The sequence below is a fragment of the Triplophysa dalaica genome, chromosome 2 (assembly GCF_015846415.1).
Source record: "Triplophysa dalaica isolate WHDGS20190420 chromosome 2, ASM1584641v1, whole genome shotgun sequence".
Classification (NCBI taxonomy): Eukaryota; Metazoa; Chordata; class Actinopteri; order Cypriniformes; family Nemacheilidae; genus Triplophysa; species Triplophysa dalaica.
In genome coordinates, this window is record NC_079543.1 from 23,808,504 (window position 1) to 23,824,668 (window position 16,165).

At 37.2% G+C, this 16,165-nt stretch overlaps 1 protein-coding gene across 1 annotated transcript in view; it reads left to right on the forward strand.

The window, feature by feature from the left end:
• ttyh3b (tweety family member 3b) overlaps positions 1–16,165 on the forward strand; it is a 28,464-nt gene that overhangs the window by 3,168 nt on the left and 9,131 nt on the right. The window contains exons 3-9 of the mRNA XM_056773483.1: positions 6,034–6,203; positions 10,929–11,040; positions 11,333–11,553; positions 11,638–11,733; positions 13,855–13,927; positions 14,045–14,120; positions 16,077–16,132. Of these exons, the coding sequence (XP_056629461.1) occupies positions 6,034–6,203; positions 10,929–11,040; positions 11,333–11,553; positions 11,638–11,733; positions 13,855–13,927; positions 14,045–14,120; positions 16,077–16,132 (804 nt within the window). The remainder of the gene's footprint in view (positions 1–6,033; positions 6,204–10,928; positions 11,041–11,332; positions 11,554–11,637; positions 11,734–13,854; positions 13,928–14,044; positions 14,121–16,076; positions 16,133–16,165) is intronic.

The following is a 16,165-nucleotide window of genomic DNA, read 5'->3' on the forward strand; positions in this document are numbered from 1 at the left end:
AGCAGAGCAGAAGGAAAGAGAGCGAGCAAGGGAGGGATGGGGAAAAGAGGAAGAAGAGGGGGGTTTGGTGTTTTTGATTAAAGATGAATGCACCCCTTTTTACGGGGGTCTGTGAAAATGGGATTTAAACCCCCAACGTTTCCCAGAGTGCTTTGTAGGCATCCTTTTGTCGAGTGGACACATCGTCTTTATGCCAGTACCCCGTTGCTCTCTTTCTCACACGCTCACACTGGAACACATGGGGTCTGCACTCGTTCACACCAGTTGATAGTGAGAAAGATGAAGCAGAGCAGGCGCTTCGATTTTTGCAGATCACAGGACTTCTTTTAATGGACAAAGTGGCCTAAATAATGCCGCTAAAGTTCATACACTGTACTTTTAAAGCATTAGAACACATTATAATTTAACATTTTGTTCACACCGGATGTGGCGGCATGCGGCACGACAATCCCAATAGAACAAGTCATTTTTCGCGTTGCACCACGCTGCGTAAGGTGTAGACACAATTAGAAACTGTAATTTAGCTGAAAATTAAAAATCTTGCATCATTTCATATTTTCATCATTACCAACTTGTATGACTTTCTTTTTGAGATTAAAAATGCTGATCCCATTGACTTCATTGTATGGATGGACAAAAACCCACAGAGACATTTCTCAAAATATCTTCTTTTGCGTTCCAAAGAAGATGCATGTTTGAAGGGTGAAGAATTGTTGACTGAATTTTTATTTTTGATTTGACTTAATGTCTTTTAAAAACATGAAGAAGGAAAACAAATTCAAAAGAATTCTTTGACCAGCGCCATTTCAGCATTACTCCCCCCGGCCTCTCTTCAACATCCCTGAAAACTGTGTTTGTATCCTGGCATTGAGAAAAATACATAGATATGCACTTTTGGATTGGAAACATCTGTGTGGCAAAGGGCTTTCTTGGATCTCGCTTCTCGCATTGCAGTAGTCTGTCTGGATCTGAACCACAAATAGGTGCCAAAATAAGTCAGCATTTTCTCCTCTTCTGTCCACTGTACATTAATGCCAGATGAGAAGATAATAGTCATGTCTGTTTTGAGATGTGGTCGAACTGAATGATAAAATGTGTGAAGACAGATAAAACTGTAAAGTAAAATCAGTACATTGACTTTTAGAACAGGATCATTGAAAATCCCCAAATCTAAAGTCGATTATTATCCTCAACTGACGAATGTACAGCATTAAGTCTTAAAGGGATGTTCACTCAAAGAAATAGCATTTCTCTTATCGTTTATTGACCCTCATGTTGTTCAAAAGCTGTTTATGACTCTTCTTCTATGGAACGCAAAAAAATATATTTTGTTTATACGATGAAATTCATTGGTGGTCCATTTTGTTTAATATTATTAAAAAATATGTTCTTTTGTGTTCTGCAGTCATGGAATGACATGAGTCATTTTTATGAGGGATAGTTCACACCAAAATGAAAATTCTGTCATCTTTAACTCACCCTCTTGTCATTTTGTTGCTCTATGACCTTCTTTATTCTGCAAAACACAAAAGAAGATATTTTGAAAAATTATGATAAAAGAAAGCCGTTGGTCCCCGTTGGCTTCTATTCTATGGAGACAAAATCAATGGGGACCAACGACTTTCTTTTACCAACATTTTTCAAAATATCTTCTTTTGTGTTCTGCAAAAGAAGGAAATCTATACAGGTTTGAAATGTCAAGAGGATGAGTAAATGATGACAGATTTTTTTATTTTTGGGCGAAATATCCCTTTAAGTTTTCCTCCAAGTTGCTATTACTTGTGTTCTGAGCAAACCTGGGTGTATCTATCTACCTTTGTCTACAGATTTCTCCTTCGGGTATTTGGGAAATGGGATTAGCAGATGCTAGTACATCTGCTTTATTTGGTACCGCGAAATAATTGAAGCTTCTGGTTTCTCAGTCTTGCTGTACTGAGGGTCTCAGCATTACTTTATCTGTCGTTGTAAACAAAAATATGAAATTCTACTGCAGTAATTTCACTATAGGTTTTTATTGGCTTGTGTCGATTCCTGCAGCTGTGTTGCCTTTATTCTTGTTAGATTGGTGAAACAAGAGCTAGTGTTTTTTTTCTCGACAGGGAACGCTGGAATAATTAAAAGCATATTGGGCAGGAAGGGGCCCAGCTGGCAGGAAGTCACTCACGAGTTGTGATGAAACGGTTTACACGAGAACATTGCGTTGTACACACACGTACACATGTACCGCTGACTTATAAACACACTGAACTCTGAAGTAAATGTTGTTGTGGTTAAATGGCTGTGATTTATTGAATATTTAAGATTATTCAATCAAGTTTTTGTCATCTTGTAAAGTATAATATATACCAGACCATGTGTCACTTTCTACTAAAAATTGTAAAAAAAAAAGCCAATACACACCATTCTTCATTCAGTCAGTTTATCAATACAATAGTTATGTAATGGTCTAAATTTTGCCACCTACTGCACAAATAAAATAAAAAAATCTATTTATTGAAAATGTATTATTGATGTGAATTATACCTCATATATGTGGCTTCTTAATGATGGAATCTATAACTTTGCCTCTTGTGTCATTCCCAATTTTCTTGACCGATTGAGAGGTGAGAGGTACGTGTCAGTCAGCAGAGACTCGTGGTACGGTGGACCAACATGCGAGTATAAATGAGCCATCAAAGACTAAAAAATATACAGATTGCAGCTTTAAGTGTAGTTAAAGGCATAGTTCACCCATAAATGACTACATTTACATGGACATTAGCAATCTAATTATTTGCCTTATTCTGAGCAGGACAATATTATGATTATGGTGTTTACATGAGCTGCTTAAGAATATATCTTTCATGTTCCCGTTTAACATGTAATAGTAGATCGATTAAAGATCCTTATGAGACATACGGCATTTTATGCCCAACGCGCCACTATCCAAAGTTCCTTCCAGAACACCATTCGTTCTCTTACGGTCATCAAGGCACTTCATAATCTTAATTTCGCTATAAGAATTTTTAACATTATCCTCGTTTCCCGTTCGGAAAACAAGCTTCAAAGTCATGCTCTTTCGTTTGTGTTTCAAGTCGCAAAGTGCCGTGAAAAGTCCTACACGCCGGTAATAATGCGATTATCAAAAAGCTATGGTTATATGGTACTTTCATTATCAGAGTATGGTCTTAATCGTGTTAATATTGGAAACTTGTTGGTCAAGTAAACGTGGTCAGTGAAAATTCTATCATAATTTACTCTCTCTAGTTCCAAACCTGTATATATTTCTTTGTTTGGTTGAAGATATTTGGAAGAATGCTTTGTAACCAAACAGTTCTTGGTCCCCTTTTACTACCATAGATGGAAATATGACCATGGAAGTCAAAAGTGCCCCAGAACTCTTCACTTAATATTTGATTCCCTACACACACACATTCACATATTGTTTATGCACAACTGTAACAGTTTGATTCAAGGGCCTTGTGTTTCCTACCACTTTGCTCTTTATTACAACTGAAACTGCGTTATGCAAACTGAAGTTCCGTCTCTGAGGACCGGTAATGATAATTACATTTGAGATTTGCAGACTTCTACCCCCCCACTTTCAACTTCTTACTTGATTTATTCGTCTAGTCTTGCTTTGGCTTGATCACAGTTGAGCCCTATTCCAACCATATTAACTGTATAAAATACGTTTTTATAAATTGCTCTAAATTTAATCAAATAGAGGAGCCAACACCGCAAATATAACAGTATAGAGGAAGGATAGTCTATTGGTGGGGTAGTTTTTGTTAAAATAATTTGTTCTGGGTGTGAACTGGCCTTTAGTCTGTAATTGTGGTCACGTTCAAATCTTCACACTACATCACGTTTATGAAATCTCAGCTTTGTATATTTGTATGCTGTTCATCTGTAATGTAAAGATTAAAATAGTAAAAAAATATTATTAAAGACTCTATGTGGGTTTACTTAGCTATGTATTGCAAACAATCTATTCCCATAAGTTAGCTTAATATGACACAGCCTCCCCCTGTCGACACTAATGGACATCTTCATTTGTAAACATGATTCATGAATAAATTATTCCTTTGTAATTTTAAGGTTTTCTTTTAGTTGCTAAAAAGACAATAGAAGTTTATGTCCTGGTTAAGGTAACTTTAGAAACGCGCTTGTGTTTGAGCCGATTATACATCTCTAATCTCTAAACAGATGCTGTCGGCAGTGACTGACTCAAATGAGCTTTGACACATCGACAGACAGAAGCTGACGTCCCCTTGCATACGGGTTTTTAAGCTCGCAGAAAAAAAACGCTGTGAAAATATTATCACGACAACCTCAGGCTGTAATACGGATATCGTCCCACTCTTTCAGATCAACATGTCTATGAAACATTCAGGGACGGAAATGACATCATAGTGTGGGTGCTGCAGTAAGTTACATTCTCTATCCTAATGGAAGAGAGGAGCATCTGAATTCTAGCGGTCGGGCCTCACACCAGGTCACAGTTGGTGTTCAAGGGCACTTAGTGGGTGATTATCAGCTGTTCCGATATTTTCAGCTATTTTATCGCTATGTGGGACCCTCTTGTGATCACGCCCCCATTATTTGGATTGGTGGTCTATAAAAATGGCCTTTCATTGTCCAATTAACTTACCTCAACTTGATGTGTTTATAGCATTGGAAATTGCAAATAATTGTTTGGTACCTATTCCGAATCCTTCTCTAAAATACTGCCTTATTTCTACTGCCTTACCAACATAATTCCCCTCAGATTTAATGGATAAATAGTGGTTATGTTAAAGGCGGAATAGGTGATTTGGTAAGATGTTAACTTTAGCCTGGTAGCACTGAAATCATGATCCAACTCCCCATGCGAATCGCTGTCCAAAACCACGCCTCCTCCAAAACACACAGATGCGCTCAAACCAGAAGCTCTTAGATCAAGTCCAATTAAATCATGTCTCATTCACAAGTGAGAACATGTTACAGGAGAGAGTAAATAATGGTACTACAATAGCGAAAACCATAAACAACAGTTTAAAACGGGATTAGATGCAGCATATTTCCCGTTAGACGCTGGGTAAGGATGTAATATAAAAAGTCTACGTGAACAAGCTGCGCAGTGGGATGCAAAATACGTTGACTGAAAATGGACACATGAGGGCATCGTACCGAGGGCAATGATTGGGCAAAGTTTTCTGGTCCTACACCTTTCACAGACGATATATAATTATAAAAATACCAAAGTATCACTTTACTTATTTATTTATATCAGGATGTTAAGAGCCTTTCAACCAGCTTGACAAAAAACTTTTCTGGTCAGGAGAGCCTACTCTACCTTTAAGAGTTTGAACTATCACTTTGACTTTCAAGTCTTAGGAAGATGTTAATTTAGTTTCATGTCCTACATGTCTAAATCACATTGTGTGTGTGTATGTCTATGCAGACTTGTATGTAGTATAAATACCAAGTTCTTATGCATCAGAGCTTTGTGACCAAGAGCATTCACCCGTGTAAATTGTGACCAACTTGTGCTGCATGTGGGGACTTGCATGCTTCTTCGAAGTAGCCAACTGTAGATTTTAGACAGATCTAGATCAAGATACTTGTGGTGCAGAAGTATTATATCAAATGGATTTAGGCCTGGAAAATCTCAGTTTTTGCATACAAAAGTAACATTGTAACACAGATTTTTGTAGATTTATTATTTTGATTATTCATGTATTTTATTATTATGTGTATTTGAAATACCGTTGGTTTTTAAAGGTGCCTTTGAGTACTATACCGTGATAAAAAAGTACATCATTGTGCCATGGTACCACTGCAGTATGCCAACAGTGTCATTATATATTACTCTACTGTATCATCATCAAACATGAGTAAACATGAGTAAACATGAGACACTTTACAATAAAAAAAAAAGCTACACAAAGCTGGTGATGGAAGAGCTCATTGTAGTGAAAATTGTTCACGGCACATTTATTGCTTGACTAGAAACAATGAGCTTTAAATCACTCTCATGGCTCACCTCTCGCTCTCGCTCTCTCTCTGCAGGCCGTGCTGTTGCTAGGTGCTGTTGCGTTGGTATGTTTGGCATTGGACCTCCTCTTCCTCCTCTTCTACTCTTTTTGGCTGTGTTGTCGCCGCAGGAAAAGCCAGGATTCGCCCAACGCTGATTGCTGCTGCACCGCCTGGTGCGTGATCATCGCCACGCTCGTGTGCAGGTTAGTTACCATCTCGTGCAGTTCAACACAAAACGTCTGTCACCTGAGAGCAAGTGAATGTGTGTATCGAGCGCAAGAAGATCTAATGTAAAACCCCATTCCTCATCACCATGTGTAAAAAATGAACATTTTAGATGGACCTGTCATGAGCTCATAGATGAAACGATGATGTATGCGTCTATAAAAGCAGTAAATTGTGGCAAAGAGCTCAGCAGTGCCCATAATGCATTGCAAAGGATGTAATCGAGTGTCTCAATACTATTTGTATTGGAGCAAGGGGGAAGTCTGAGTACAAATAGCTTATATAGAGTTGTCCCTGTATATTAAGCTGGGAATGACCAAAGTGTTTTAACAGTCTAAAAATCAAATGGCAGCTCTAAATATAGAATGAGGTCAGAGCAGGCCAGCAACCATTTTGCAGTGACCCATGAGCAAAGAGGTTAAGTGCTTTAATGAAGTGTCTGCATTAGTTATGGGGCGGAATCGTGTTGGACGAATTGTCCTGGAATGGCTTGAATTAATGAAACCAGCTGCACCTTTGTGTTCTGTGATTGGGTTTAGTAATGTGTTTCGAAATAGATGCCTCACGAAAATACTGCGCCTTGGTTATTTTTAGGGGAAGGCTGTGATTGTCACACTCTTTCTGTTTGGAGCTGAGATTTTGGGACTGACTGGTTATTTATATAAATAAAACTCTAATTGAGTGTAGTTTTTATTTAATTGTATTAATATGTTATTATTTCATGTATTCCCACCTAGGATGAAAATTTTTGTTTTGACTAAAGCTGCAGTCCATAACTTTTTTGTTAAAGAATTATCAATTTTCTTACCTTACCACGTTTCTTAACTGTAAGATTGTTGTTTATGGTAAATTATTATTTTTGAAGATAAAAATCTAAATAGGCTCGTAATCCGTAATTTTAGAGATGGCAATCGAGGGGCAAAAGTTATGAATTGCAAAATATAATTTTATTTTAATTGTACCAGAATTTAAACAGTGAAACTGGCTTCTTGAATTTGCTTAAAGTACTGTGAGTATTGATTTTGTATTACACACCTTTTTAGGCCACTAGCCTTGTTTCTACCTATTTTATTGACCTTTTGGCATTATGTTGCATAAAACTCATATGAGTTTTTCAAATGGGTCAAATGCACATTTTGAGAATTTATGCGCATCTTCATGTTTCCAATTAGATTCCGAAATTTTTCTCCGATAAGAATACTTGTGCATTCACTACAACATATCAACACAGAATTCCTGATGTCCCAATGTTTTATGCAATATTCCAGTTTTGTGCGTTAATAGATTTTTGGAAACATAGCTACTGACGTAACTGTAGTCTGCATTTTAAGGACCTAATAATTTCTTTATAAATAACCTTTTTTTTTACAGTAACATCTGTTGTTATTCAAAAAGTTCTGTTTTTGTAACATTTCTTTGTTGTTTTAAGCGCCTTTAGGATTATTTTCTTACCATTTAGGTTTTCTGTTCTGATCTTTTGCGGGCCCTCCTACCCCCACCCACACATACAGTAAACAGTCTCTTTCTCTCTGATGCACCCTCCCACCCCATTTCGTTCCTCATTGGCACACATCTGTCCTATATCTGTACTTCATGTTCCGTCAATCTTACTGTGATTGACAAACAGACATCTTTCCCATAGAGAGAGATGGATGCAGGAGATTTATGCATCAAGGGGAAAGATTGAATGAAGAGTTGACAGAGATGGGAGACATCATGTTAATATGATGTCGCAGATGAAACCCATTGTGCCTCATGCATCATTAAGCACATAAAATAGTGCACACATGCGCTCGCACATGCATATGCTCATGGGGTGACATAAAATACTGTACCGCCCCTTTAAATCCTTTATCTCCAGAGTGTTGTGTCTTTTAACTTCAGCTCAATGTATGTTTGATTTGGTTGAGCTGGTTGCAATGTTTTTTACAAAATAATAGAACCAAAATTATTCTACCAGAGTTCTGTTAATGACTTAAATATAGAGCATTAAGCATAAATACTAAATATTATCATTTATCAGGTTTTTAGTATTATTTAATTCTGATATCAGTTGTTGTGTTTTGTCACATTGACTTCTGATACATTTAAAAAAAACGTTATTCTTAATCTAATGTCAGTTGCAGTATCATCTTAATTTGACGTCATCATATCTTATTTTTAAGATGTTTTGATATTGTTTCAGTATGTTTTATCCAGGGCAAAAAATGACCCTCTTGTCTCAATAAAAGTATTTTTTCCTATTTTTTCTTATGTATTGCAAGTCTATTTTTCTTTCTCCCTCACTTCCATTTTTTCCATCTTCCTGGCGCTGCCCCCTCTGTGCCTTGGCAATGTTGCCATGGCAACAGAATCAGATTTTTGAACACTGATGCTTCGAAATGAATAATGCACTGCAGCTCCTCTGCCTGTGTGTGTGGGCTCTGCGTATGTGTGTCCCTTCGCCGCATAGAGTCGTCATTGAATCTCTTATCTAACACCGGCCTGATCATCACCAAGATTTGTCTCTTTGTGTATCTGTGCCTGCTGTTTACTTATTGCGAAATACTTCAACCTTTGAGCGACTCATTTTGCGTTCACTAATACATAAGCGATTGCTTTGGCTGAGAAATCGACCCATTAAGCCGGAATCTATTTTATTGAAAGCAAAATGGGCCTGTGAATGTAATGGCTTGTTTTTTGTAACAGTGCTTGTGTGATATGATCTTGTTAGGCTCCGTGGCTATTTGCTTTGAGTGTTCACATTTGCGGTTGTAAGTGACCCATATATGTCATTGGTCCAAGCCAATTACGTCTTTGAGAAAGAAAACCTCATGTGACCTACACACTTAAGAAGAGCTTAGGGAAACATCTTTAAAAAAGTCTTTCTCTCTGTGGGCTGTTCATTTGACATGGTATTACTATAGTATTTTTTTAACCCTCTTGGAATGACGTGTCAATGTAATTAACCAATTTGTTAACCAATTTAATGGTATATATCATATGGACATGCCATCGTATTATCAAATGCACAAAAACATATTTTTTTGCAATAATGGGGGATGCAGCAAAATGGAGCGGAGGCTTAAAATGAACTATTTTCAACTGGACGAGACATCTTAAAAATGCAACAGTTGGCACGGACGTGATTCAATGGGCAGACATATCGGCCTCAGTTGGGCTGTAGCAGCGGTTCTCAAAGCGATAACGTTTAACTTTTCCAACATGGTTGGAAAAGGGAAGCATTAAATTAATTGTTTATAATTGTTAAATATGGTTTTCTTCTTATACTGTATGTTAACTCGCACAGTGTCACAGATCAACAGAAAAACAAATGATCAGGGTCAGTGCTGTCAGAGCGGGGGAATCTGGGAAAACCTTTGTGAGCCACGTGACTCTTGACCTTAACAAATAGAGACAGCTTGACCCACCTCTATATCTCTGTCTCTTAAAGCTTAGAAGAACTCTCCTGCCCAAATCCTCTTGTATTTGATTGAGAGAGACAAAGACAAACACATGCAGAAAAACGTGTAGATTTGAGATCAAACATGCATACCTATAATAAACATTAAAAGTTAAATCTCCAAAATGATTGAACGATCATTTGAAGATGGAGATGGAAGATATTTGTAACCAATCAGTTCTTGGGCACTATTGACTGCCATAGTACAGGAAAAACGACTATGACAGTCAATAGTGCCCCAGTACGTTTTATTTTTCCAACATTCGACTAAATATCTTCCTTTGTGTTTCACAGAACAAAGATTTTTATACAGGTTTGGAAAAACTTGGGAACATGACATCATTTCCATTTTTGGTTGAACTGTCCCTTTAAGTGGTAGTTGACTGTGCAGAAGTCATGATGCTTGGATGTAGGGTTGTGATGCGGTTGCTAAGGAGTTCTGATTAGATCTTTTGGTACACGCCCATGATTGTAAGTTGCACATTGTGATTTGTGTAAAAATGTGTGTGTTACTGATAAGATTAGTAGATGGTCGAGAGCACCTTATCATTGCCGTCAGAGGTGCAGGAAAATTGAGTCGTATCTCTTCTCCTGAGGCTAGAGCTAAGAGGTCAGCGAGGTTTGGAAATCCATCAGATTCATGTATAATCTCTGTCTCTCAGGGTCATGGACGGTTTTACAGGGTCAATAACCAGTGATGGGTGAAGTTTTACCTGCCGGTGTACTTGAGACAAAGATGACCATTTAGTTACCGCTTAACAATAAGTTGTTTTAAAATGGCAGAAATTAAGATTTCAAGGTGTTCTTTTTATGTTACACATGACAAATTTTATTTAAATGTGGTTCAGCTTACTTAAAAAAATAATTTCAACTAGGGGTGGGCATCACAGGATACCTCACGAAACGATAGGATTCACGAATTTGCATGTTAAGCGCCACCCAGTGGAGCCTTGATGCAATAATGCTTGGAAATATTTAGAGCATCTTGTTTTATTTATTAATGAGTTAAAATATGGATACATGGCGCAGCGTATTGAAGGACATCGATATATCGCCATATCGACATACTGTCACACCCCTCATTTCAATAAAACTCAGGTGGTCATTTTACCTATAGAATCAGATCTCTATTATGGCATATTCTTAGGTTGTCTGATTCGCCGCCAAGATTTTTTTTTGGTGAGATTGTGTCATCGTTGCCCATATAAACAATCTGTCACATGCGCAGGAACTAATTCCCGTTTTGATCACTTTCCCGCAGTGCTGGCATTGCAGTCGGTTTCTATGGAAACGGCGAAACGTGCGATGGAGTGACACGGCTAACATATTCCTTGCGCCATGCCAACCAAACCGTGGCAGGCGTCGATAAACTGGTGAGTCATTCAGCTTTCTGTTTTCTCTGAGATCAAGATATCTTCATTTCTACAAATGCTACAAATGCTTTACTCCTTTCGAAACCTGCACATAGCATTACTTATGCAACGCTCTGCCAACTGAGCTACACGTGCAAATATCATTCTGTATGATATATTGATCTGTTACCTTCGATAACATTAAATTGAACATGAGCACCCATCTGGAAAAACATAAATCAGTGCCAGTGAATGAATTTGAATGGGGCTCACAATATGCTTCTTATGAGTGCGCATGTGTTTGCTTTGGTAGGTATCAGAGAGCACCAGCAGTCTGAATGAAACCCTGCAGGAGGGTCTGGTTCAGCTGGAGACCGTGTATGCCAAACAGACGGACTACCTGTCCATCGTCCACAAATTGCAGGGCCAGCTGGACGAGCTGATCAATCTGATCGTGGAGGTGCCTTTCTGGAGCAATACGGAGCTTTCTCTGGATCACCTGGCATCTGTTACTGAACAGTACGACTGGTACAGGTAATCATGCATGTTGCCACAGCAACCTTGCGTTATATTTAGATGTGCATATAGAGTTTCATTATTTGAAAAAATGTTTTTTAGGTGGCTGGGTTACCTGGGTTTGCTGCTCTTTGATGTGTTAATCTGTCTGCTTGTTTTGGTTGGACTCATACGCAACTCAAGAAGCATCTTGATCAGGTGAGTTCACGTCAAAACAAAACCTAACAAAATGTAGTTGTTTTGCAATTTTCTTTAGCAACAACGTGGAACAAGTAGTCGTCACCCAATGCATTTACATTAATAAATTGTATTGAAAGTGACCTACAATGCATAAAAAAAACCAAGAACAGGAACACTTTGCAATGTGTTTTATCGTTGCTAATTTATTTCTATAAGGATTTTTTTATACTTCTTGCAAAAGACTTTCCTAGTAGTTATGCACCGAAAATTATATTATCGGTTTCGGTCAAAGAAAAAAATAGATCGAAGTAAATGCCAAGCAGCTTCTGAGTTTGAGTATAACTTGACTAATGTTATCCAAATATTAATTTCAGAATAATTTGATTTTGCTAATGCATTGACCAAGGAAAAATCATATACTTTATTGTTACCATATTCTTATACCATATTGTTTTAAAGTACGTTCTCCTTAATTTTTGTAGTTTAAGTGTTTGTAAATAATATAATTCAATAAAAACTATTTCAAAAGGTTTTTAAAAGTCATTTTCGGTATCAGTTTTCGGCCGAGTGCAATCCTACATTTTCGGTATCGATTCAGCCCACAATTTTCATTTTGGTGCATCACTACTTGCTAGTATTGCCCTGAATTCCTAGTGATAGCATGACATGGAGATGCTGAATATAAGATTAGTTCTTTGCATCATTAGCTTACCCTGATAGCACACATACATCTAAAGGACGTCTATTTGATGTCTGCTTTAACATCTGCTAGACGTATTTTTTTGATCGTTTGCCGATTTGTGATATGTCTCTGACACGTCTCCTATCAGATGTCATATAGACATCAAGATGATGTCTGTAAGATGTTTTTGATTTAGAATGTAAAATGTCCCTTTCGAAGATGTTTATCAGATGTTTTTACACAGCAAATGTTTTCCAGATCTTTAGCAGACCTTTTACAGACGTACCTGTGCTATCCGGGTTAGCCACATGCCAACATCATATGTTGCTAAAGTCAGTTGACGGTCTCTCATAAGGCAGCCGCATGTGTAGGCAGTAGTCGAAATTGTGAGTTTCAGCCAAAAGTAACAGCAAACAGATTAAAATTTCTATTTGGAAATTTCCAGGTTGAAAACCATTGTGTGAAAAGGCCTATTTTTAGCCTGTAACTGTGCAAAACTGAAATCTATTCCGTAAGCTTTAGAAAAACAGAGAGAGAGAGAGAGAGAGAGAGAGAGAGAGAGAGAGAGCACGAATCAGAGGAGTGGAAAAGGATCGGGGCATCATGAAATCTCTTGAGTCTACAAGGGAGGGCTAAGATCTTTCTTTGCTTCGGCCTGACTCACATTCTCACTCCTCCCGCTGGAATTAAACACCTCTTCTGCTACTTTTTGTGTATATATTAGTGTTTGTGTGTGCATGTGTATGTAGAAGGACATTTGTTCAGTGGGAGGTTGTTTGAAACTCTAGAGATGTTTACTAACTTGGTTACTCACTGTTAGCTAAGACCTAAACAAGCCTTCCATATATATCCCTCAACAACACAGAAACTGAAGAGGGAAGCATCTCATTGGGTCTTCTATAAATCTCACTTTTAGATGTTTTAACAGCTGCAAATCTAGCATAAACACTGTATAGAGACTACAATTTTTCTTAAAGAATATTTCATTTAATAATGAAAGATTATATGCTACAGTATTTACTTGTGTAAATTAGTAAATTTCTGCCAAATTTATTACATGTATTAAATGTTATGTTAATAAAAGTTTAAAAAGAAAGTAAAATTCCTTAAATGTTTTGAACCTTGTAGTAAATGCTACATTATTTATGAACTACAGTTGATCCGTTTACCATAGTTAACACTACAGAATACTGAACTTTAATATAATATAAATTACTATAGTAACGCTTGTTTTTTTATTGTAGGGATTTACTCTTTTGTAGTCTTTTGTAATTTGATAAAATTATGTCATTTAATTGTGTTAAATATACATTTTGCAGTATTCGTTTAACTTCATTGATAGAGCTGGCAATATCAATGTCATGGGTACCCTGTAAATCACTTCTTGAATGTCTTTAATGTTTTTAGATTTCTAGCTAAAGTGTAGTAAGCACAGTTTTTCTTTGTCTTTTCTGTAGCGTTTGTTTCCTTGGTGTGTTGACGTTGGTGATTAGTTGGGCTACTCTTGGCTTGGAGTTTTCTGTTGCTGTGGTGAGTAAATGTGAAATTCACTTTACTTTTAAACCTGTATTTCTTAAAGGGATTAGACACATCTGGTCTAGTTTGAAGGTTGAATGTCATTCTGTCATGTATTTTTCTCTCATTCAGACTGCCAGTGATTTTTGTGTTGCCCCTGACTCTTACATCACCAAAGTGACTCGTGAGAACGCTGTTATCAACCAAGGTAATCTTACACAAACCATTCAGACGTTAATCTGTACTATTTATTTACATGTCTTGTTAATAAATTATGCGTTCACATAATTCCGGTGGTGCGTGTACAGTTCTGATGATTCAATTTGCGTCTCGCGCACTATACGCTGTCCCTCGCGTAAAAGGGAACTATACTTGAGCCTTAACTCTGACAGAATTTCGCATTATTGGGATTTTCAAATAAGAATCATTTAGTATTTGTTCCCCACTAAATGATTTTTATTTGAAAAGCCATTGAATGGAGGCTTCACTGTTTTAGAGTTATGATAGTTTTGAATTTAGTTTTATATAGTTTTTATTAATATTTTAAATTAGCTTTTATTATTTAGACTTTTAGTTTTTGTTCATTTTAGTAAAATATTTACTAAATGGAGACATCCATAGACTTCTATTGTTTTAATATTTTTACACACAGCTAGTTTTACTGTAACCATATATTAACAGAACAGGGTTTTTTGATAAAAACATTTACTACATTTGTTACAAAAATAATGTCCTAAAATAAGGTTTTCTTCACGTTTGTTTCCAAAATATGGTTGAATACATACACGCATACACACAAATTAATTTACTTGAACTGTCGTGAAGCATTGCTATGCAGAAAGAGTTTTCTTCACAGGGTGTCAGTGTACAAATCCGGTTTTGTGTCCTGCTTTGGCTATTTGGGACGGACATGAACATCATTGCTAATTAGTTCCCACAGGGAATACCATTCATGGCAATTTCAGCCCCTCCACAACACATTCACGATCCACACTGCATCCGCTCTCTCTCTCCCTTATCCAGTAGACTAAATAACATTAAACAAGCGTCTCAGATACTTAAACGTATTTAAAGAAGCAGTAAACGGTTTCTGAGAAACGATGTTGATATTTGAAATCAATACCCAAACAACACACCCTTACCTCAAAATAATGTCCAAACGCAAAACTGTTTGTTAGGGTGTTGATTTAAATGTTCAACCTCAGAGACGTCTTACTCCACCCTTAAGTATTTAATGCTCTACATTAATGCATAATGTAAACCTTTTGATAACTTTTCTCAAATCCCTCACTTCACCTGCACCTGCTGTGCATGCAGCTGATGGTTCAGATCCGGAGGTTAATGAATTATTAAACCTCCAGCTGGAATATTCCCAATGCCATTCATTTTAATTCACCTTTGTTCTTGTACATGACCTCACAGTAATAACCAAATTTCGTACAATGCCATCACACTTATCTAACTGTCTCACTTTCACACAGACAGAAACTTGATATCTTAACAAATCACAATGCTTTTGGCATTGTTGTTATTAACAACCACCTGGCTTAGTAAATAATAAACTATCATGTCACATTGACTCATGCGAGAGGCAGATGTCCGCAGCGTTTCCAACAACAGATTTACTGTTATCTGAAACCCAATATTCATTCCCGTTCTGTTAGTTTACATTAGCTAGTTTGTTTTTCTATTGGTGCAGAAATGACGCACTTCTCCTTTAAAGGGGTCATGTGACACCGCTTAAACGAATATAATTGTTTGTATTAGATGTAATGCAATGTGTCTACACGATTTAAGGTTAATAAATGCTGCATTTTCCCACACACCGTGCATGTTTGCATCTCCTCTTTGCCTCGCCTCTCTGAAACGCGCAGATTTTTAACATAGCTCATCGCTCTGAAAAGCGAGTAGTGCTATGATTGGCCAGTAAACCAGTACGTTGTGATTGGTCGAATACGTGTGGTTGTAGCTGCTATGAGGCTGTTCAGATAGCAGCGTGAGTAGAATTTGTGCAGTTAAGAGTTATTCTACAGCTGAAATAATTTTAGAGACACTATTTTAAGGGCGAAAAAACTACAAAGTGTTGCTTTAAGAAACTGTACATATTTGAACCTACAACAATAAGCATGTTCAATTACAGCTAATGTGTATTTCTGTGTTTAAGATATCCTGCAGTATTATCTGAAGTGCAGCATGGGACAGACCAACCCGTTTCAGCAGGTAGTTAATCTCTCTCTCTTTCACTGTCTCTCT